We start from the raw sequence: 22,931 nt of genomic DNA, 5'->3' as shown, positions 1-22,931 counted from the left end.
CCATCTTAAATGCATAATATAAGGAGACATTTTTAAAAGATGCAGAAGGGAATGTGAATAACAACTGTTTTCATCAACTAGGAAAAAACCCAACATGTTTACACAAGTACATTGAATTTTCAAAGGGAAGACATACTCTCAAAGGAAGAAGTAAAACTGAGCTAAGGGATCTGCATTTATTAGAAAATAAATGTAACGCAAGCAAAGTGGACCGAGAACTTGCAACCTTGGGAGGGCTGACGGCTCTCCCTTTTTTAGCTGTTAAGGCTTCTGTCTCTTCTAAAAAGATATTCCTCCTAAAAATAATTATCTATACAGCAAGCTGTCCTCTATGAAATGTCACCACTAACTTTGATGCTTCCTACAAACGTTTGTTTGTCATAGAAAAATATATTTGTGAGAATACTCAGTTTCAAATATGTCAGTTCACTAGAAATCATAAACTATGGTTATTGTAGGGTACTGACTTGTGGCTCAGGGGTAAAGCATCTGCCTGCAGCGCAGGAGAGCCAGGTTCAGCCCCTGAGTCGGGAAGATGCCCTGGAGGAGGAAATGGCAAGCCATCCAGTATTCTTGCCTGGGAAATTCCACGGACAGAGGAGCCTGGGGGCTACAGTCCATGGGGTCACAAAGAGTCAGACACAACTTAGCAACTACACAAGAATAGCAACAAAGGTGTTATTTCTCTTATGTTAATCTTGCAGTACTCTGGCCACCTCATGCGATGAGTGACTCACTGGAAAAGACTCTGACGCTGGGAGGGACTGGGGGCAGGAGGAGGAGGGGCGACAGAGGATGAGGTGGCTGGATGGCATCACTGACTCGATGGACGTGAGTCTGAGTGAACTCTGGGAGTTGGTGATGGACAGGGAGGCCTGGTGTGCTGCGATTCATGGGGTTGAAAAGAGTCGGACACGACTGAGCGACTGAACTGAACTGAACTGAATCTTGCCAGTACATATGAACTATGTATATTCCTTGACTAGTATAAAAATTTATCCATTTTAAGTCTCGATATTCTTTCCTTACAGTGCAAATACAATAAAGTATTGCTAATGGCAAAGTCATCTTTTAAAATAAAGTGACATTTTTCTTTGTATGCTTCCATTTTTGTAGATAAGTAGATCCATGAGACATCTGGAAGGCTTTTACATCCAATTCTTAATTGCGGTGAGTTTCCAGGTAGTGGAGGTGGGCTGTTTGTACTTTTTTCTGTTTTGCTTATCTATAATCTGTAATTTTTTACACTGAACTTTTTCCATTTTTTTAAGAAGTCAATGAAACAATGCAAGCTTTTCCTTACCTTTCAGTACTTCCACTTTTCCAGTCTTTTCTTTATATACTTTTTTAACATTTCTGATTCTGAAATGAAAAAAAATGGGTGCTTAGGTAGCCAATAGAAAAGTTAAAATTGTACAGATCATGAATAACTTGAGTTACAGAGAGGCAGCCAACTTTATGTGAAAAAAGATGACATAACAGTCTACTCAGAAAGACCAAGACTTATATGTGACTAAACGCTTCCCCTAAGGGGGAAAATTAAAGAGCCCCTTTAGAAAGTTACAATTAGGGTGAGAGAGGAGCCTGGTGGGCTACAGTCCATGGGACTGCAAAGAGTCAGATGCGACTTAGCGACTGAGCGTGCACGGGTGGTCCAGTGGATAAGACTCCAGGTTCCCAATGCAGGGAGCCTGGGTTTGATCCCTGGTCATCGAACCAGATCCCACAGCCACAACTAAGGGTTCACACGCCACAGCAATAGATCCCACATGCATCAAAGAAGGTCAGAAAGATCCTGCACGCCACAACCAAGACCCAGTGCAGCCAAGTAAATGTGTGTGCTCAGTCATGTCGGATCTATGCAGCCCCGTGGACGCAGCCCGCCAGGCCCCTCTGCCCATGCAGTTCTCCAGGCAAGAATACTGGATGGCTTGCCATTTCCTCCTCCAGAGGGCCTTCCATGGATCAAACCTGTGTCCCTGTTATTGCCTACACTGGCAGGCGGATTCTTTAGTACTGTGTCACCTGGGATTGCTTCATCAAACACACACACACACACACACACACACACACACACACACACACACTTCTAGATCAGTGATCACCAAGCTTGAATACACACTAAAATTTCAAAGGAAACAGATATAGGGCAAAGCAAGAATCAAGCTCAGACAGATGAGCAATGTCAGGACCTTATAAGACCACATATAATGCATCTTTGAGTTCAAAGGGAAACTTCACCCACCTTTCTGACCCTGAATGAGAATAAAGGTAACCAAGGTAACCAATAAAGATCAACCAAGAATGCTGGCAGTGGGCAGGTTAGAGCAAAGAGTCTGGAGATTTAAAAGAAAAGGCGTCAAAGCTGCTGAATCCAAGAGGACACTTTATTTCTGCCTTTCTGGCTATAGTGAGACCCCATGGGCGTGGGACCTCAGCATTTTATTTTAATACATAAACTTCCCCTTGGGAGAGGCTGGTTGATTTTGGATTTCAAGATGACAAACCACAGTGTTTGGAGCAGACACGCTGATTCAAAATTTCTTACTTGTTCCATTAGACAGTAGAAGCCAGTCAAAAGTACAGAGGAAAGGATTCAGAGACCCTAAGACCAGCATGGGAAATAGATGGGCAAACAGTGGAAACAGTGTCAGACTTTATTTTTGGGGGGCTCCAAAATCACTGCAGGTGGTGACTTTGAAATTAAAAGACACTTACTCCTTGGAAGAAAAGTTATGACCAACCTAGATAGCATATTCAAAAGCAGAGACATTACTTTGCTGACTAAGGTCCGTCTAGTCAAGGCTATGGTTTTTCCTGTGGTCATGTATGGATGTGAGAGTTGGACTATGAAGAAAGCTGAGCACCGAAGAATTGATGCTTTTGAACTGTGCTGTTGGAGAAGACTCTTGAGGGTCCCTTGGACTGCAAGGAGATCCAACCAGTCCATTCTGAAGGAGATCAGCCCTGGGATTTCTTTGGAAGGAATGATGCTGAAGCTGAAACTCCAGTACTTTGGCCACCTCATGCGAAGAGTTGACTCATTGGAAAAGACTCTGATGCTGGGAAGGATTGGGGGCAGGAGGAGAAGGGGACAACAGAGGATGAGATGGCTGGATGGCATCACTGACTCGATGGGCGTGAGTCTGAGTGAACTCTGGGAGTTGGTGATGGACAGGGAGGCCTGGCGTGCTGCAATTCATGGGGTCGCAAAAACTTGGACACGACTGAGCAACTGAACTGAACTGAAGACCAGCAAAAACTCAGAGGCCGGGGCGGACAGTCAGAGGCAGGGGGAGCCTAGACAGAGGGTAAAGCGGCAATATTGCACGGTGCTGAGCAAATGTGACTTTCACTATCGTACGGACACTGTAGGTGATGGCGGTGGAGGAGTTCAAAGTGACATTTACAAATTTGTTCTTCAATATTTTGCTTCAGGTTCACCCCACTGCCATTGGTTAATATTTCATTTATTTTAGCCACTATGGAAAACAGTATGGAAACTGAAAGTGGAGTCCCTCAGTCGTGTCCGACTCTTTGCGACCCCATGGACCGTAGCCTACAGGCTCCTCTGTCCATAGGATTCTCCAGGCAAGAGCACTGGAGTGGGGTTGCCATTTCCTCCTCCAGGGGATCTCCCCGACCCAGGGACTGAACCCAGGCCTGAGCCACCAGGGAAGCCCTAAACAGTAGGCAATCTTCCTCGATAAACTAAAAACAGAGTTGCCATACGATCCAGCAGTGCCATTCCTGGGCTCATATCCGGAGAAAACTCTAATCCGAAAGGATACGTGCACCCACTGTCCACAGCAGCACTATCGACAGCAGGCGAGCCACGGAAACAGCCTCAGCGCCCATCGACGGACGAGCGGACCGAGAGGCTGCGGTGGACGCACTCACAGAGCGTCACTCGCCCCCGAAAGAGGATGGAACGACTGCCCTTGGCAGCAACGGGGATGCAGCTAGAGACGATCGTGCTGAGTGCAGTGAGGCAGAAAGAGAAAGACGGACGGCGTGCGGCATCTCTCACGTGTGGGGTCTCAAGTACGACACAGGTGAACAAACCCACGAGCCAGGAACAGACTCACAAACGGAAACAGACGCGGTTGCCAAGGAGGAGGGGGAGGGACCGGGAGTTTGGGGTTAGCGAGGCAAACTGTTATAAACGGGACGGATAAGCGGCAGGGCCCTGCTGTGCAGAACAGGGAACTGTCAGCATCCTGTGACCGACCACGGGGGATAAGAATATGCAACTGAGCCACCCGACTGTGCGGCAGAAATCAACAGGACACTATCAACCAGCGACGCTTAAATAAACTTTTCAGTGAGCTCATTTCCTGCGCCCACGTATCAGTACACGAGTGACTACCTGACGGCTTCTCTCCCCTGGAATTCTGGGGCTACGGGCTCACAGTGATCATCAGAGCCGGGCTCAGGGTCCACGTCTTTCTCAGCGACATGACTACCAGTCCTCCGGTGTTGGATACAAGATGACGAGTTCAGGAAAAACAATGGCGAATAATGGGACTCGTTTCCATCTAATCAAAAGGTGATAAAACATTTGTTCAGTACCATGAAGACAATGAGCACATAAGCCTTCTTTAGAGCAGTGCAGAATGTCTTCGACTTTTAAGCATCACAAATATTGCTTTCTAACTCCCTATTATCGAGAAGAAGTCTTAAGAGTGAAGGAAACAATGAAAATTAAAAAGAAAGGACATTATTACAAAAGGTAAACAGTATAACAAAACCCTTGATAAGGTATAAATTAAAGACTTGAATAAATTTCTTTCTAAAATGTGTTTAGGATAATGATTAAATCACATATTGAGCGGGAAAAGCCTTAACATGGCACATAAAAATAATTTTAAATATGTTTGTGAACTTAAGAAATCATGTGATTCAACAGTATGATTGAGCAAAATACTGAAATCTATATGGTACATCAATAAAAAGTACATGGAGAACTTAATTTATTCAGGATGAAGCCATGGTCATTCTCTAGATTTTAAAAAATGGAACTGCATTTGTTACTAAGAGCCTTCAGATGTTAACCAGAAGTGATCAAGAGACAGACATACACACAAATGAATGTGTAGGGATATACAGAACAAACTTAAATCCAGTCAAAGTGGAAGAAACATAAAAAATAAAATATATAAACAGGATCATGCAAGGTAAACAAGCACGCTGATTCTAGCATGTGTGTAGGAATTCTAGACTTATGTGAAATTTTTAGTTGTTTTCAAGATAAAGAAAATCTAACTGGGTAATAAAGTGAAGTCTGACTTTTTGTGATCCCATGGACTGTAGCCTGCCAGGTTCCTCCATCCATGGGATTTTCCAGGCAAGCACACTGGAGTGGGGTGCCCTGCCCTCCTCCAGGGGATCACTTCTGTAAATACGAGCGATATATGGCAAAGGTGAGGAGGCACTTTCACTACGCAGTGTCCCTGTGCCAACCAAAAGCATCTGAAGAACTAATTTGTTCCCGCCTGTCCTGATTCAAACCCTCAATATCATTCTTGGAGAACACTTTCAGTGATCTTTGAAAAGTGTAACAGTATTTAAAATATAATATTTAAAATATAATTATTATATTATAATAATACATGTTGTAATTATAATGTAATTTAATCATATTACAATTACAATTAAAGTATAATTATAATAATTAAATATATTTAATTAAAATATAATTAAAATGATCATCATTGTATATTTAGAATGTGTATCACTAGATCACATTCAGAAGAATAATTATTTTTAGGTAGCAATTCCTTTAGACCGTTAAAGCTATGAAGTAGAGGAAAAGAAGTCATTCAGTCTTTTATGGGAAATGCTTGCATTCCTTATTCCTTAAAATATATGACTTTAAGGAAAACATCTTCAATGTGAGCAGTACCGGTAGAGGTCAGGGAAAAACCGTAATTACTTACAGGGTAGGATTTTGTCAAAGTATAACGCCAACACCAAGTATAAAAGGGCATCGAAAGTCAACATGGAAAAAGTAGCTATCATTATATATGAGTCTCCAGAAGCGTCAGGAAAAATGACACCATTCATAGTATAATCCAGGTGGATAATCTAAGATTCAAACAAAAATAATAATAAATACTTAAATATAATTCAGTGTAGCAGCAAGAACCACCACTTTATTATGCAGTTTCTCTAAGAAGCCCTCCTAATGAGGCTCTTAGGGGAACTTTCTATTTTACAGCAATCAAAGCAATATTAGAAGGAAACAGTGACTTTTAAAAATATAATGTTTTAATAATAGGAATTTAAGTTGTAATTGTTTTTCAAGAGAGTCTTTTCTAGGTTCTTCGAAATGATGACAGTGTTAGAATTAGCTCTGATCTCACCTGGTTAAGACCAGCGCTGAAGGCAAAGGGGCTGCAGATACTGAAAACCCACTTCAAAGGTGAAGGAAGTTGTTGGTGAAACACAGTGAATCCCACACTCCCCCAGAAGAGGGTGAGCAGAAACACGAGCAAACTGGTGAGGAAGGTTTTCTTTAGCAGCACAGTCATCAGGAACGCCAGAGCGATCTGCAAGAGCCGAGACACTGCACAGGCTGACGGTCAGCGGTCCCACCTCAAAATAAGGACTTCTGTACCATAACATAACTGTTCATCACAGACACAGCGATGAACGGCATTAACGGGCAATTATGCTCAATCCTTCTCTCAACCTCCTTGTAAGGAGAATCTTTATTTGCCTACTTAAATGCTGGGCTTGAAAGGCTGCAGGAAGAGCTGTTGCTGCTGTATAGTAGCTAAGTTCTGTTCCGACTCTTTGCGACCCCGTGGACTGTAGCCCACCAGGCTCCTCTGTCCACGGGATTCTCTAGGCAAGAACACTGGAGTGGGTTGCCATGCCCTCCTCCAAGGGATCTTTCTGACCCAGGGATGGAACCCGACTCCTGCACTGGCAGGCGGGTTCTTAACCACTTATCTACTTGGAAAGCCTGCAAGAAGAGCTGAGACAAGGATAAAAGTGCAGCCTTGGAAAGAGGGAAAGAAATTAATATATTAACAAACAGCGTCTACTGTGTTTTGCAGAAAACCCCCTGGAAGGTGGGAGAAGTCAGAGGAGCCTGTTCAGAGAAGGAAGAGAGGGTGACATGGCCGGTCAGATGAGGGTAGGATGTTACAAGGAGATGAGATGCAAAAAGCTACCATCCGACAGGGAACCTTTGGGGAAAAAAAGGTGGGTCCAGCCAGTACTCTTGCCTGGGAAATCCCATGTACAAAGGAGCCTGGTGGGCTGCAGTCCACGAGGTCGCTAAGAGTCAGGAACGACTGAGCGACTTCACTTTCACTTTTCACTTTCGTGAATTGGAGAAGGAAATGGCAACCCACTCCAGTGTTCTTGCCTGGAGAATCCCAGGGACGGCGGAGCCTGGTGGGCTGCCATCTATGGGGTCACACAGAGTCGGACACGACTGAATCGACTTAGCAGCAGCAGCAGCCCTTGAGAACATTCTCATCAATCTATAAAAATCTTAGCTATTTTTAGAGTCAAAACAATTTTCTTTCTTTTTGATGCATCATTTCATTAATTCAGACCTTTACGCAAAAAAAAAAGTTTCAGTTTTATTTAGGTTACATCATTTTCTCATACTCAGAAAGACTTCTCAAGCAAACGCACACATACACGCACACATACACGCACACGTACACACACGCACACAACGTGAAAGAAGTGGCTGCAGGAGCCTGCTCAGACATTCTTTCTGTTACCTATAACCAAGACCGAAAGCAGAGACGATGGTAGCAAACGTACGAACTTACCAAGGATAAGCCATACAAGAAAAAGAGAGTAAATATGACCGTGAAGCCTGTCAGGATGATAATTTCAGTAGATGTTATGATGACTGTGATGATTACGGAAGCGACAAAGATGAAGGCAGCATAGATTAAACCCCAGGAGAGCCTAAAAAAGACAAACAGTATTTCAGTTGCTTTAACTTCATTATGAAATATTTAAAACATACAAAAATACTTAAAGAATACACCATGCCTCCCTTTGTACCTGCCGCCTATTAACAGATCCTTGCTCCTTGGAAGAAAAGCTATGACAAATCTAGACAGAATATTAAAGAGCAGGGGCATCACTTTGCCAACAAAAGTCTGTTTAGAAAAGCTATGGTTTTCCCAGTAGTCACATATGCATGTGAGAGTTGGACTGTGAAGAAAGCTGAGCACCGAAGAATTGATGCTTTTGAACTGCGGTGTTGGAGGAGACTCTTGAGAGTCCCTTGGACTGCAAGGAGGTCCAACCAGTCCATCCTAAAGGAAATCAGTCCTGAATATGCATTGGAAGGACTGATGCTGAAACTGAAACTCCAATATTTTGGCCACCTGATGCGAAGAACTGACTTATTGGAAAAGGCCCTGATGCTGGGAAAGATTGAGGGCAGGAGGAGAAGGGGTGACAGAGGGTGAGATGATTGCATGGCATCATTGACTCAATGGACATGAGCTTGAGCAAATTCCTGGAGAGAGTGAAGGACAGAGAAGCTTGGTGTGCTGCGGTCCGTAGGATGGAAAAGAGTCAGACACAGTCAAGCGACTAAACAACAACAAGCTAAAGCACTACGCCGGCTGCACTGCTGTCAGGCTACACACTGCCTCGGCGTTCGCACTGCACAACTAACGTGGACGGGCTTCGCTAGCGTCACCTTGCCTGTGTCCTTCCACAACTCGCCTTCACTCACAGTGCGTGACTGTCACACACTCTGCATAGCATCTCACTGGGCGAATACGACTCAGAGTTCTCCTGCCTGTGGCCCTCTAGGCTGTTTCCAGACCATCTTTCTAATGCAACGTTGCTAAGAATGTTCTTGCACTTGCCTTTTTTGGGCGAAGTGCACACAATTTTTCTTTAAGGTGAAATTGCTGAATTCCAGGAGATAAGCATTTTGTGTTTCCAGCTTTGTTATATATTACCAAAGTGTTCTCATTATAAAACTGGAAGGAAACAACAGCTGCTGATCCATCAGTGACCGTGGATGTACCGGGGGCCAACGGATGATGTGGTCGTCTGGGAGGACCGCAGCCAGCAACAGCCCTGCCTTCCCTCCAGTAGAAACTTGGGATCTCATAACCACACTGAGCCCAGTGCATGCTTGCTGCTCCTGTTCAGCATTTCTTTCTGAAAACGGATGCCGATCATGGTGGGTTTCCCAGGTGGCTCCAGGGTAAAGAATCCCCCGGCAATGCAGGAGACACGGGTTTGATCCCTGGGTCTGGAAGATTGCCTGGAGAAGGGAATGGCAACCCACTCCAGTGTTCTTGCCTGGAGAATCCCATGGTCAGAGGAGCCTGGAGGGTTATAAGTCCATGGGGGTCACAAAGGAGTTGGACACGATGGAACATAGATTATGGCAACACCCTTATGTGTTCACACTGTTTTGCTATAGATGTGCTGGGGTTCACATTTTTATGAAGTGAGTATTAGAAATAGCAGTCAGTCTTAGATCTATGAAACCTGGAGAGTGTTTTAGCCCAAGCTTCTCATTTTACAGATGAGTAAATGGCAGTTCTTCCTGGTTAAAGGGTCCTACTCAAGGTCACCACAGTAAATCAGTAACAGAACTGAGAGAGCAGCTGTAGGCTTTCTGTCAGTTCAGAGCTCTTCCTTGTACATAAAACTGCTTAATAAGAAACAGCTGGAGAAAACGGTGAAATTATTAAAATCGGGAATTTGCATGAATATATCCCAATAGAGCATGTTTCAGTTCAGTTGCTCAGTCGTGTCCAACTGTTTGTGACCCCATGGACTGCAGCACGCCAGGCCTCCCTGTCCATCACCAACTCCCGGAGTTTACTCAAACTCATGTCCATTGAGTCGGTGATGCCATCCAGCCATCTCATCCTCTATCATCCCCTTCTCCTCCCACCTTTAATCTTTCCCAGCATCAGGGTCTTTTCAAATGGGGTCAGCTCTTCAAATCAGGTGGCCAAAGTGTTTGGAGTTTTAGCTTCAGCATCACTCCTTCCAATGAACACTCAGGACTGATCTCCCTTAGGATGGACTGGTTGGATCTCCTTGCAGTCCAAGGGATTCTCAAGAGTCTTCTCCAACACCACAGTGCAAAAGCATCAATTCTTCGGCACTCAGCTTTCTTTATAGTTCAACTCTCACATCCATACATGACCACTGGAAAAACCATAGCCTTGACTAGACAGACCTTTGTTGACAAAGTAATGTCTCTGCTTTTTAATATGCTGTCTAGGCTGGTCATAACTTTCCTTCCAAGGGGTAAGCATCTTTTAATTTCATGGCTGCAATCACCATCTGCAGTGATTTTGGAGCCCCCCAAAATAAAGTCAGCCACTATTTCCACTGTTTCTCCATCTATTTGCCATGAAGTGATGGGACCAGATGCCATGATCTTCATTTTCTGAATGTTGAGCTTTAAGCTGACTTTTTCACTCTCCTCTCTCACTTTCATCACGAGGCTTTTTAGCTCCTCTTCACTTTCTGCCATAAGGGTGATGTTTGTCATCTGCATCTTAGGTGATTGATATTTCTCCCAGCAATCTTGATTCCAGCTTGTGCTTCTTCCAGCCCAGCATTTCTCATGATGTACTCTGCATATAAGTTAAATAAGAAGGGTGATAATATAGAGCCTTGACATACTCCTTTTCCTATTTGGAACCAGTCTGTTGTTCCATGTCCAGTTCTAACTGTTGCTTCCTGACCTGCATATAGGTTTCTCAAGAGGCAGGTCAGGTGGTCTGGTATTCCCATCTCTTCCAGAATTTTCCACAGTTTATTGTGATCCACACAGTCAAAGGCTTTGGCATAGTTAACAAAGCAGAAATAGATGTTTTTCTGGAACTCTCTTGCTTTTTCCATGATCCAGCAGATGTTGGCAATTTGATCTCTGGTTCCTCTGCCTTTTCTTGAAGAGATCTACAGTCTTTCCCATTCTATTGTTTTTCTCTATTTCTTTGTGTTGATCGCTGAAGAAGGCTTTCTTATCTCTTCTTGCTATTCTTTGGAACTCTGCATTTAAATGGGTATATTTTTCCTTTTCTCTTTTGCTTTTGGCTTCTCTTCCTTTCCCAGCTATTTGTAAGGCCTCCTCAGACAGCCATTTTGCTTTTTTGCATGTCTTTTTTTGGGGGGATGGTCTTGATTCCTGTCTCCTATACAATGTCACGAACCTCCATCCATAGTTCATCAGGCACTCTGTGTATCAGAGCATGTTTAATTACTGCTTATTCAACTTGTTTTTAAACTTTCATGTCATTACAAGGATCCGGACTGCGCTAGACGATCAGCATTTTTGGAGAGGCACGCCGCATTCTACAGAATTCACCTCCTGAGTACAGAAGGGAACTGCTCTAGGTAGGAACTGAAAAGCCATAGGGTGTGGGGACTATGGATGAAGGAAGTTAAACCTTTCTAGAAAAGGAATCTATAGCAGGGAGTTGTGGGTGGAGTTGGGGGGGATGTTAATATATCAGTGAAAAGCTTCATCATAAAACAAAGCAATTTCAGACATCACTACAGTAAATATTGACTGCTTTTCACATTTATTGCTTTAGTTAAAAAAAAAAGTGGGAGTGTTGTAAAACTTATTACCACTAGACATTCTGTTCTTAATAAGAACATTTCAGATTTTTCTTTTCCTTGTTTTAACATATACCCATTTTGCTAAATTTTCGGTTACATGCATACTAAGAAGCATTTACCCTGAGAATGAAGCCTCATCTAAATAACCAGCACCTTCCTGACTTTATAATCTAGAGTTGGCTCGTGCCTGCCTGTCCTAAAATCGCTGCAGGGATACCGTCATTTGTACAGAGTTCCTCTCTCTCTTTCCTCCTGACAAACACCATTTACTTCTTTGTATTTCCCAAGGTTTCACTGAACAAACATTACTTTCCTTTTTTAAATTTCAAGACCCACTTTCCCCTTATACTATTTCATAATTCAGTTATATTAGAATTAAAACTCTTACTATTAATTACTTTATACTTTATAGGAAAATATACTTAAAATATACTTTATAGGAAACTTAAAATTCCCTAGACCTTAATTTCGTTTCAGCAAATAAGTTTCTTATAAAGAGCTGTTCGATAAGTAGTCCCTCCTCCATTCCAGATGAGCACTATCCCCATAAGCAGCATTTTGTTGCTAGGGGGAGTATACAGAGAAATATCTCCCAGGACTCAACACTGAAAAATGCAAAATTTCTTTTAGGGTAAAGCAAACAGATCATTTTTCTTTTTTTTCTTTTCCTAGACAGTATGAATTTTGTAACTGATGCTATCACAGAATTCTCTAAGAGCCTTGGCCTCTTAGAGGTTTAGAGATTATATTCACTCGTTAAGTTGTGTCTAGCTCTTCATGACCCCATGCAGCACGCCAGGCTTCCATGTCCTTCACCGTCTTCCAGAGCTTGCTCAGACTCATGTCTATTGAGTCATTGATGCCATCCAACCATCTCATCCTCTGTCAATCCCCTCTCCTCCTGCCTTCAATCTTTCCCAGTATCAGAGTCTTTTCCAATGAGTCAGTTCTTTGCATTAGGTGGCCAAAGTATTAGAGCTTCAGCTTCAGCACCAGTCCTTCTAATGAATATTCAGGACTGATTTCCTTTAGATTAGACTGGTTGGATCTCCTTGCTGTCCAAGGGACTTTCAAGAGTCTTCTCCAGCACTAGTTCAAAAGTATCAATTCTTGGGTGCTCAGCCTTCTTTATGGTCCAACTCTCACATCTGTACATGAATACTGAAGAATCCATAGCTTTGACTATACGGACCTTTGTCAGCAAAGCGATGTCTCTGCTTTTTAATATGCAGATCGTGTGATTTGCATATTTATCTGTTAATCTTATCTACTCATTATTTTGCTCAACCTCTGTTTCTACTCCTCAATTATCTGTTATTATAATATACACATACATAGAGACATACATACAAATATGATAATCACATTGAAATATAAATGTTAAAATCACATTAAATCATTTGTGAATGGGGTAAGATATGATCTAAGTATATCAATGTAAGAAGCAAGTGCTCTTATAAAGTGCTTCCTATCTGCCAACCTCTGGACTGGGCACCCTTATAGGCCATCTCAACTCCAACACACGGCATTTAGTTGCTCAAAAAAATATATCCTTGGTACTCAATCTCTGAACAGAAACTAGCCATTATAAGCCTGTACTTTCTTCAGCAGGAGGAAGTGGGGAGAAACTAAGCGGTAACCCTGGGTGGGCCAGGTGGGAGGGTACTGGAAAAGATGTCCAGCATCACCCGTTATTAGAGGAAGGCAAATCAGAACTATAACCAGGTATCACCTGCCACTGGTCAGAACAGCCACCCTCAGAGCATCCACACGCAAAACATGTTGGCGAGGGAGTGGAGAAAGGGCCTCCCCTACCCTTCCCACAGGAACGTCAGTCGGTGCCGCCACCATGGAGGGCAGTGCGGAGATTCCTTTACAACAACCAAAAACGGAACTACCATACGGCCCCGGGCCGTAACGGACAACGATGCAGAGAAAACTGAAAACGATGCACGCGCCCCCACGTTCACAGCGGCGCCACCACGGGACCCAGGAAACGGCCGCGACCCAAGTGCCCATCCGCAGAGGAGCGGATGAGGAACGCGGGGCACGCATTCCCAATGAAGAATTCTCAGTTACACACAAAGAAGGGAATCATGCCAGGAAGGACCTAGAGATCGTCGGGCTGAGTGAAGTCAGTCAGAGAGGGAAAGACAACGGTATGATATCGCTTCTATGTGGACTCTAAAAACAAATGGGACAAAGGAACTTATTTACAAAACAGAAAGTCACAGGCGCAGGAAACAAACCTACCTGCCCAGAGGGGAAGGCAGATGGGGAGGGGGCGGTGGGAAGAGGTAAGTTGGGAGGCTGGGATTGACATATACACACTATATATAAAATAGACCGCGAATACGGACCTTCTGTATAGCACGGGAAACTCTACCCAAGACTCTGTAATGACCTATATTGGGAAAGAATCTAAAAAAGAGTGGATATGTGCACATGTATAATCTGATGCACCGCGTGGTCCCGCAGAGACTAACACAACACTGTTCTGGATTTTCCAGGCAAGAGTGCTGGAGTGGGGTGCCATTTCCTTCTCCAGGGGATCTTCCCGACCCAGGAATCGAACCCCGGTCTCCCGCACTGCAGGCAGACGCTTTACCGTCTGAGCCACCAGGGAAGCCCTGTAAATCAACTACCCTCCAATAAAAATTTTTTAAAAATTACACCACCTGGTCTGGTACACATCTTTTTGACACCGGGTGATTCTTTTTTATTCTCTGTGATCTTAATGGTACCTCTATCGTTCCACTGGCTTAATACATGATGGCACAGAAATACAGCCCAGAAAAATATAGTCACTATCTTGCACAGCAAAATTTAATAAGAACTAAATAAAAAAGTCCCAACAACAACAAAGTAGGCCGTGCATCGAGTTTAAGTGGCGGTGTTCTAAAACAGTAACACTCTTCCGCTGCTCCGGAATTTCTGTTTATTCACTTGCACTACTTGAATTAGTCACTTACCAGAAGGCTGAATCTTGCAGACCCATCAAGTTCATCAAATCCTTATACTTTTTTCTCTCTCTTGTAACATTGAGTGATAGGAAATATAGAAACGGGGAGAAGTAAAGCAAGCCGTAAAAAATGAACATTTCATTTTGAAGGTTCTCCTTAAAGATAAAGGGTGGCGTCTTCATATTTACAGCAGTAACTGACATCAACTCCTCCATCACATAGTGATTTGCTGTCGTCTAAAGAACGCAAATGAACACAATCATTAAAGTATAGACACTGGTGAGATCTGAATGAGCTATGGGGCTTGGGCCCTGGTACATTTCCTGTTTTAAACACTGTTCTGTGGTTATGCAAGATGTTACTTTCAGGAGAAACTAGATGAAGAACAGGTGGGTGCCTCCCTGTATATTGTTTTTGAAACTTTCTAAAACTACTTGAAAATTTAAAGTTAAAAAAAAAATGTACTCCTTCACCTAAATGTCAGTTTTACCATTTGGATACCCAGTTTATTATATAAACAGATGAAGACCTGAGTAGACACCATCTTTTATCAAACCTTGATGCCTCTGGAATTAGCTCACTTCAGTTATTAGCACTTTTCTTACTTGTATAATAGCAGCATTAATGGCAGCTTGTAGAGGCACGAATCCTCCTTTCCAGTATCTCTCCAGTGCACAGGAAAAGTCATTGATATTTGTACGCTGGCAGTAAGCTATAATCACACACAAGGGAAGCAGAACCAACATTATGGAAGGAAAAGTCATTAATATCTGTACTCTAGCAATGAGCTAAGGACATGGCAACCCACTCCAGTGTTCTTGCCTGAAGAATCCCATGGATGGAGGAGCCTGGTGGGCTACGGTCCATGGGGGTCACAAGAGTCGGACATGACTGAGCAAAATGAGAAGGAGGGGGAGCAATGAGCTATTGGCTCAAAATAAATAAATAAATAAATACAAGGAAAAAAGCAGAACCGACAGGACGGGAGTAAGGCGGTTGGAAAATAAGATACAAGAATCCAAGAGAAGCTGCTCTGGAGGTGCCTTCACCAGGCAGGACTTTTTTGGGGGTTTTGTTTTTTTAATTAATTTATTTAGTTTAATTGGAGGCTAATTACTTTACAATATTGTAGTGGTTTTTTGCCATACCTTCATATGAATCGCGCATGGGTGTACATGTGTACCCCGTCCTGAGTGGGAATGCAAACTAGTGCAGCCACTATGGAGAACAGTGTGGAGATTCCTTAAAAAACTGGAAATAGAACTGCCATACGACCCAGCAATCCCACTGCTGGGCATACACACTGAGGAAACCAGAACTGAAAGAGACACGTGTACCCCAGTATTCAACAGGCAGGACTTGTAACCACAGGAAAAAGGAGCAAATGAAAGTTCTAAATAAAGCGACTTTACTCGAGGAAACGGTGGCATGCACAGAATGTCTCAGAAAATGAAGAGAAGACGGAGGCAAACACTCTGTTTGGCCCACCCTGGGCGTCTCATTGCGCCTCAAGACGCCAAAGGCGCTGCAGCACCAGAGCTGGCTTCGTGCCCAAACGCTCTCCCTGCAGGAGGGTCTGGGGCGCACGCCTTCCTGTCCTTCTGCTCTCTCTACAAAGGTAAACTTGTCACACAGGCCTTTCCTGGCCGCCAGAATGAGAACATCTCCACTCCGGTCTAGGGAACGTGTGGAGTTCAAATCACGGTTGTTCTGAAGCAGTAAGAATCCCCCCGGCTTCAGAATTCCTCTGTTTATTCACTGCTTGTAACAGTCACCCACCAGAAGGCTGACCCTTGCAGACGCATCCTGTCCATCCAGTCCTACGCTTTGCTCTCTCTTTTGCGCCGCCGAGTGTTCTATCACTCAGCGTGTGAGCGGAGAGGAGCAGAGCAGGAGTGGCCAGTGAACATCTCATTGCGAAGCAGAACTAGAACATTCCACTCATTCTCCCCGAGGGGCTAGCGCTCCCTCAGGCCTGGGAACCTACCCGCGTCTGCCCTGATCAAAGCACCCTGATGCCTCTCCGCCGCCTCAGCCCTCGCGCAGGGCCAGCCTCCTCCTCCCGCCGCGGCCCCTTTTGCGTGCTCTGCCCACTTAAACACAGGACGGCTCCTCTGCCGCGTGGCATACCACATGCTCTCCCCCACCCCAGCGCCCCCGTCCACGACCCCCTTTACTCTCTGGAAGGGGAAGTTCTTGGCTCCCCACGTACGCCACCCGGTCCAGGGTTCACTGAACCATCACTTCTCCAGGCAGAGCTTCTCTCATCACAGGGCTTCCCGGGAGCCCCCGGTCTAACTGCCCCGAGCACCTCTCCTCGCGCTGGTCATTAACTGCTCACCGTTGGCCTGTCCTGCTGACCCTGGACGCTCACCTGAGGCTGGGACTTCAGTCTCGATCACCTCTGCGTCCTTTCCAGCATGCCCTTGGGAATTCACTACATATCTGCTGGATGACTCACTGGGCTTTTGAGAGCCATCCTCAGCGGGGAAGAGACGACTGAGCTCGGAACAAGGTCAGCAGAGTGTGTGTCGAATCTGGTGCTCGCGCGGATACCTCTGCCGCCCGACCCATCCTAGCGCTTGTGTTAAAAACATGCAAAAAGCAACAGTAACACTTTACACGGAAAGTCACCTGTGAAAAAATCCTCCTTCAAAATGGGAACGTAATATCTCCGATAAAATTTTAACTTATAAGAGAAAGAGTCGTTAAAGATGACGCCCACGCTGTATGAGAAAGTGTCTAGCATTATTTCATCCATGGATTTCTCATCTGGTGCCCCAATGATTCTTCTTCCTGTGAATTGTATGGTTAAAAAAACAAACAAACATAGAGGATTGTTAGAGTTTCACCAAAACAGAATGTGATATTCAACTTGGCCATCACCTATTTTCCATTGGAATCAACTAAAATCATTCTACCTTTAAATTAAATATAACCCCCCCCCCAAAAAAGGAATTTTTTGGTTGTCATTTTAGATTCTAAAATCAAGAGATATGCATGAGAATTAACAGTTTTCCTTTAATAATGACAGGCATTAGGGCAAATTTTAGGTATATAAAATGGTTATGTCAAGAAAGAAGTATATATTAGAGAATCAGGGTACCAAAATAGAGGTAACTGTGGCAGTTACGATGTGGTCAAAGGACTCCAGATTTTAGCTTTACTAAGCAAACGATCTTCATATAGTCTTTGCCTTATACAGTGACCAAGAACACAAAGTGACTTTAACAGCAAGCAATTTTACCTGTTCAAATCCAGAATTTAAGAGTAGATAACCAGACTGCACCCAGCCTGCCCATGAGTGAAAAGCACATTTTGGTTCTATCAGTTACCCAGAGGCCTCATTTAGAACGAATGCCCTTAGGGACGTCCCTGGCAGTCCAGGGGTGAGGGCTCCATGCTTCCACTCAGGGGCATGGGGTTGATCCCTGGCTGGGAACTAAGATCCCACAAGCTGCATGGTGTAGCCAAACAGCAAAAATCTAGAATGAAGGACTTTAAAGATGTTTACAAATTATACCATATGCAGACAGAATATCCTCAGGTTATTCACCCTTAATTTTCACAGTTCTGAAATTAATGTTATAATAACCATATCTAATTTCTTTTATTTATATGTTTTTTTCCTAAATTATAAATATTAATCATTATATTTCCATGTTAAAAACACCCACACTCACCAATAACATATTCCTCCTAGGCAGTATTCAGCAAATCTGAAATTATAAAGCTATTCCTTTATTTAAATTCCAATAGAAATGGAGGCCTGCCCGAAGTAGATCCTCATCAAGCCAGAAGGGTTTAAAAGGCTAATAGTTCAGGCTAAATGAGAGAAAGAACTGACAAAGTTCTGCTATCTTGCTATCTAGATAATTAGCATCATAGTTAACTGTGGCTTCACATTAAAAACGCAAACATTTTATCAAAAAAACATAAAGAAATGTGGCACGTATATACAACGGAATGCGGATCAGCCGTAAAAAGAACGAACGCCGTTTGCAGCAATGTGGACGCAACAGAGACGATCCTACTGAGTGAGTCTGAAAGGGAAAGGCACACGCCATGTGATATTGCTTATATGTGGAATATGAAAAAGGGCACAAATGAACCTTCTATGAAGCAGAAACTGACTCCCAGACAGAGAGCAGACCTGGGACTGCCAAGGAGGAAGGGGATGGAGCAGAGGCAGGCCGGGAATCTGGGATGGACCGATGCAAACTCTCATACACAGGGTGGATACACGACAAGGTCCTCCATTCTGCTATATTCAAAATCCTGTGATAAACCATGATGGAAAAGAATAGGAAAAAGGAATGGTTCTGTGTGTATGAGTCAGTGTGCTGTGCAGCAGAGGTTGACGACACTGTAAGGCAACTGTACTTCAACTAAAAAACTAATGAAATCGGTCATACTTTTTGGCCATTAGCACACCTACCTTTCATAACAGGGGCAAATGCCGTCGTATTCATTATCTGCTGGGTCAAGTTGGAGACTGGTGTGTACACAACATCCATAAAAGACCTATTATACTTATCTACCCTTCCCAGGTTCTGGGGAGGCATTCCAGGAAAATGGACATTCTGATTTACATGTGAAAGTATGCACATATGAACGGTTAAAAGCATCAGGAACCCCCATTCCTATATTAAAAGAGAGAGAGAACAAATTTAGATTGCCATCCCTTGAGGAGCTCAGTCAACAGAAGAGAACAGTTGAAGACAAATCCCAATTTCACCGCGCAGGTGTCTTCCCGTTGCCGTCACTCTTCAGAGCAATGGGACCCAACCACAGACCTACCCCACGACAGCCAACACACAGCACATTCTCTACCGCTGGAGCTAAACTCCTGCGGGAAATCATGAGCTCCCGTGGAAGCCATTCCAGGGCCCACCAGGATGGCGAACAGGCCCACAGTCCTTATGTGCATGGCAGGTGGTCCCAGAGCCCACAAGACACAGGGCACCCCAGGAGGCATTCAGGAGGGCACAGAGCACCATTCTGTCAGCTGTCGTATCCACGGGCTCAGCGGTAAAGAATCCGCCTGCCAGGACAAGGGGATGCGGGTCTGATCTCTGGGCTGGGAAGATCCCTGGAGAAGCAAGCGGCCACCCACTCCAGTACTCCTGCCTGGGAAAGCACACGGACAGAGAGGCCCGGGGGGCTACAGTCCCGCGGGGGTCGCAAAGAGCCAGACTCGCCATAGCAGCTAGACCATTACCATCCCCGCCGCATCCGTGAGAAGGGGCGGAGTGGTAGAGAGTGTCGAGTGCCTCATCGGCATTCATCATCTCCTGTTTGGCACGATGCTAGACGGCCTTCCCCGCCTCTGCAAAGGAAGCGGGACCAAATGCTTGAGTTCTGGCAGTGGGATGTGGGCCCAGGCCTGGTTAACGGAGCCCTGCGCAAGCTTCCTTCTTCTGTCTCAGGCCTTCCGCGTCCTGAGGGTCCAGGGAGAATCTCCAAAGTCTCGCACGATCACTGGTGGAGTCGCTCTGTGAAGGAGCCTGGGGCCCTGCGTGTCTGTGTGGAGATCCCTCCACCGAGCCAACCTGCGTCCCTTTCCCTGCCAACCTGACTTAGACTGCAAAGAGTGACAAGCAAACCTTTGCTGCGTTGAGCTATTGAGATTCGGGGCTCTAATACACACAGACAATCAGTGGGGCCACTTGGTCATAATTCTTGGAAATAATCTCTGGGTAGAAAATTTATGGCCTTGAAAATAAATGCCCCCAATTAAAATTCCTCTATTTTTGCAGATGCTGTGGTTAGTATTTCTTGACTCTAAATTTACTACCCATGATGGCAGCTTTAATAGTTGCTATGTGCTCAGTCGTGTCTGACTCTTTGTGACCCCATGGACTGTAGCCCACCAGGCTCCTCTGTCCGTGGAATTTCCCAGGCAAGAATACTGGAGTGGGCTGTCACTTCCTTCTCCAGGGGATCTTCCTGACCCAGGGATCAAACCCAGGTCTCCTGCATCGGCAGGCAGATTCTTTATTACTGAGCCACCTAGGAAGCTCAATAATTGCTTATAATCTAATTACCACATAATTAGATTTTAGTTACTTTCCTTTTTTTAAAAAAAATATGAGGAAAACTTTGTCTTTGCAGTTCTGGGTTGTTTTTCAGAGATGACTGTGAGTCTCTCAATTCCAATAACTGGAGAGAAATTCAAAGTCAATAAATGCAGTTTTCACAGATACAGAGAACAAGCTGGTGGTTTCCAGTGCGGAGAGGGAAGGGGGGGCAATATAGGGGTGAGAGAAAAAAAGGGTTATTATAGGAGCCAACTCATTGGAAAAGACCCTGGTGCTGGGAATGATCGAGGGCAAAAGAAGGGACAACAGAGGATGAGACGGTTGGACAGCATCACCGACTCGACGGACAAGAATCTGAGCAAACTCCGGGAAGTGGTGAAGGACAGGGAAGCCACACCACAGCCCAGGGGTCGCAAAGAGTCAGACACGATTCAGCAACTGAACAACGACAAATAGGCTTATATGAAATTGTGTGTGTGAACCTTTTGAAAATTGTAAAGCACTATAGAATTGAAAGAATCTTTCATTCAATAAAACAAAATACATCCTTACAGCTCCTCAAAAAACAAAATAAATGCAGTCTGCTACTTAAAATATAAGAGAACCACAAGGCAACGAAATAAAAGAATACTGCTAACTGAAAGGGATCAAATGGTCAAACATACCAGCAGGTTCTCTCTTTTCATCCTCCATTTCTTCAGGAGATTCTTGCACAGAAGTGCTTGAGTTTGCTGGTATACACTTTTCTGTTTCATATGCATTTAGCCTGTTCATTAAATAAAGAGAAAGTAGACACAGTGAAGTATAAGCTAGAAAAATAAGTGTAATAAGAGAAAAGCCTTGGTCACATTTTGAGGGAAAATATTACCTACCTTTAGGAACTGCAAAAAAAGGATTTAAAATATTAGTTCAATAATCATGATTATAAAATTTCACATCAAATATATGCTGTTTGGGAGATGAGTACCGGTAAGGAAGTAGAGCGGACCATTTACACAGTTTTACAATAACATTAGTATTACAATGGAAAACATAGGATTAAATTCTGAATCTGTAAGATACTTCCCATTTTGACATTTTATAAAAGAAATTCAATTATATGAACAGAACAATTGAATAGTATCTCATCTGAATTATAATTTTTGTTATTTACTTTTAAAAAGAAAAGCCATAGCTAATTAACAAAAATTCTGATGTAAATTCATCTAAATAATTAATTATGTCCCTTAGAAGCAATCCCAAGGAAGTACTTTCTTTTGATATTTACCTTCCTGATTGAATCGAGCAACTTTTATCCAAAGAGTTATGCCATGGAATAATTATCTGGACTCAAATGACTTGAAGCTTGATTCTGATAAACAGGAAGCATAAAACAATTTACCTCAATTTTCAGAATTCAAAAGTTCCTGAATAACTGACAAAAAAAAAAAAAACTATAAAGTAAGTGGAAAAAAGAAAGAAAGAGAAAAGAGAAAAGAAAAAAGAGAGAAAGAGAAAAAAGAAACAGAAAGAGGAAAGAAATCACACAAAGTAATTTTGCCCAAATGTTTGCAAATAAAATGTCTAGGATTTCACATCGAAATACTCAGATGCGTCTCCCTTAGCTGGCACAGAAGCAAACTCTGCTGTTTTCCTATGTTCGGTTATTGTATCTGCACAATGAAAGTTGGCTGGGAAAAAACAAACGTTTTGTTGTTAGGTCTTCAGTACAGAACACACAAGTATTTGGAAACATCTGGAAAACTGATTTTCGCAGCGTCCACCCGAATATCTGTCACAACACAAGAAAACAGAACTCTACTTACTGTCAGGATAATGAGAGAAAAAGTGCCCTGGAAAGAGGGCCAAAGCACAGTTCTTTTTGCCTGAGGCAACAGTTGAAGTGTCTTTCTGGCCACTTCTTCCTATATTCCTGCAATGAAGGCTCGCTCCAGCAGCTCTCGCCCAGGCTGGTTTCTGAGAAGGGGCGGAGCCAGACCAAGCTGCCCTTGATGAGCTTGTTTTGTTTTCTGTCTGTTCTTCCCCCAAAGCCAGTTATCCTGCAGGGAAATGACTGTTCCATGGCTGGTTACGAATTAAACAAGCCCCGTGTTTGTTCACTCGGCCTTTCGACTCCAGGGATCAGGGGAGACAGTGAACAAGGAACACAAAATCAGCTCTGCTACTGTGATGAGACCAAGATGGGATGAAAGGCAGTGAATGCGCAACTAACCGAACAAAACGGTTACATTTGTATGAGAACTCTTTAGCCGTTTTATTTTTTCTTCTTTTCACTACTAATGCCTAAACACAGTCGCCGTGGACATATCTGACTAACACGCGCTACAGAACGTGC

The 22,931-nt window shown here is 43.8% G+C and overlaps 1 protein-coding gene across 4 annotated transcripts in view; it reads right to left on the bottom strand.

The window, feature by feature from the left end:
- ABCA6 (ATP binding cassette subfamily A member 6) overlaps positions 1-22,492 on the bottom strand; it is a 62,749-nt gene extending 40,257 nt beyond the window's left edge. For all 4 annotated transcript variants that reach the window (XR_011145149.1, XM_068976058.1, XM_068976059.1 and 1 more), the window contains exons 1-12: positions 22,402-22,492; positions 21,864-21,947; positions 21,262-21,362; positions 18,994-19,198; positions 17,190-17,351; positions 15,161-15,267; positions 14,565-14,791; positions 7,797-7,938; positions 6,366-6,551; positions 5,940-6,087; positions 4,370-4,538; positions 1,304-1,362 (exon numbers count right to left, since the gene is read on the bottom strand). Coding sequence is in view for 3 of the 4 variants with exons in the window: in XM_068976058.1 (XP_068832159.1) it covers positions 1,304-1,362; positions 4,370-4,538; positions 5,940-6,087; positions 6,366-6,551; positions 7,797-7,938; positions 14,565-14,791; positions 15,161-15,267; positions 17,190-17,351; positions 18,994-19,198; positions 21,262-21,357 (1,501 nt within the window). In the remaining variant the exon portion in view is untranslated. The remainder of the gene's footprint in view (positions 1-1,303; positions 1,363-4,369; positions 4,539-5,939; positions 6,088-6,365; positions 6,552-7,796; positions 7,939-14,564; positions 14,792-15,160; positions 15,268-17,189; positions 17,352-18,993; positions 19,199-21,261; positions 21,363-21,863; positions 21,948-22,401) is intronic.
- Between the last annotated feature and the right edge of the window lie 439 nt (positions 22,493-22,931).

Source organism: Capricornis sumatraensis, chromosome 8 (genome assembly GCF_032405125.1).
Source record: "Capricornis sumatraensis isolate serow.1 chromosome 8, serow.2, whole genome shotgun sequence".
NCBI lineage: Eukaryota > Metazoa > Chordata > Mammalia > Artiodactyla > Bovidae > Capricornis > Capricornis sumatraensis.
This window is presented reverse-complemented; position numbering and strand designations above follow the sequence as displayed.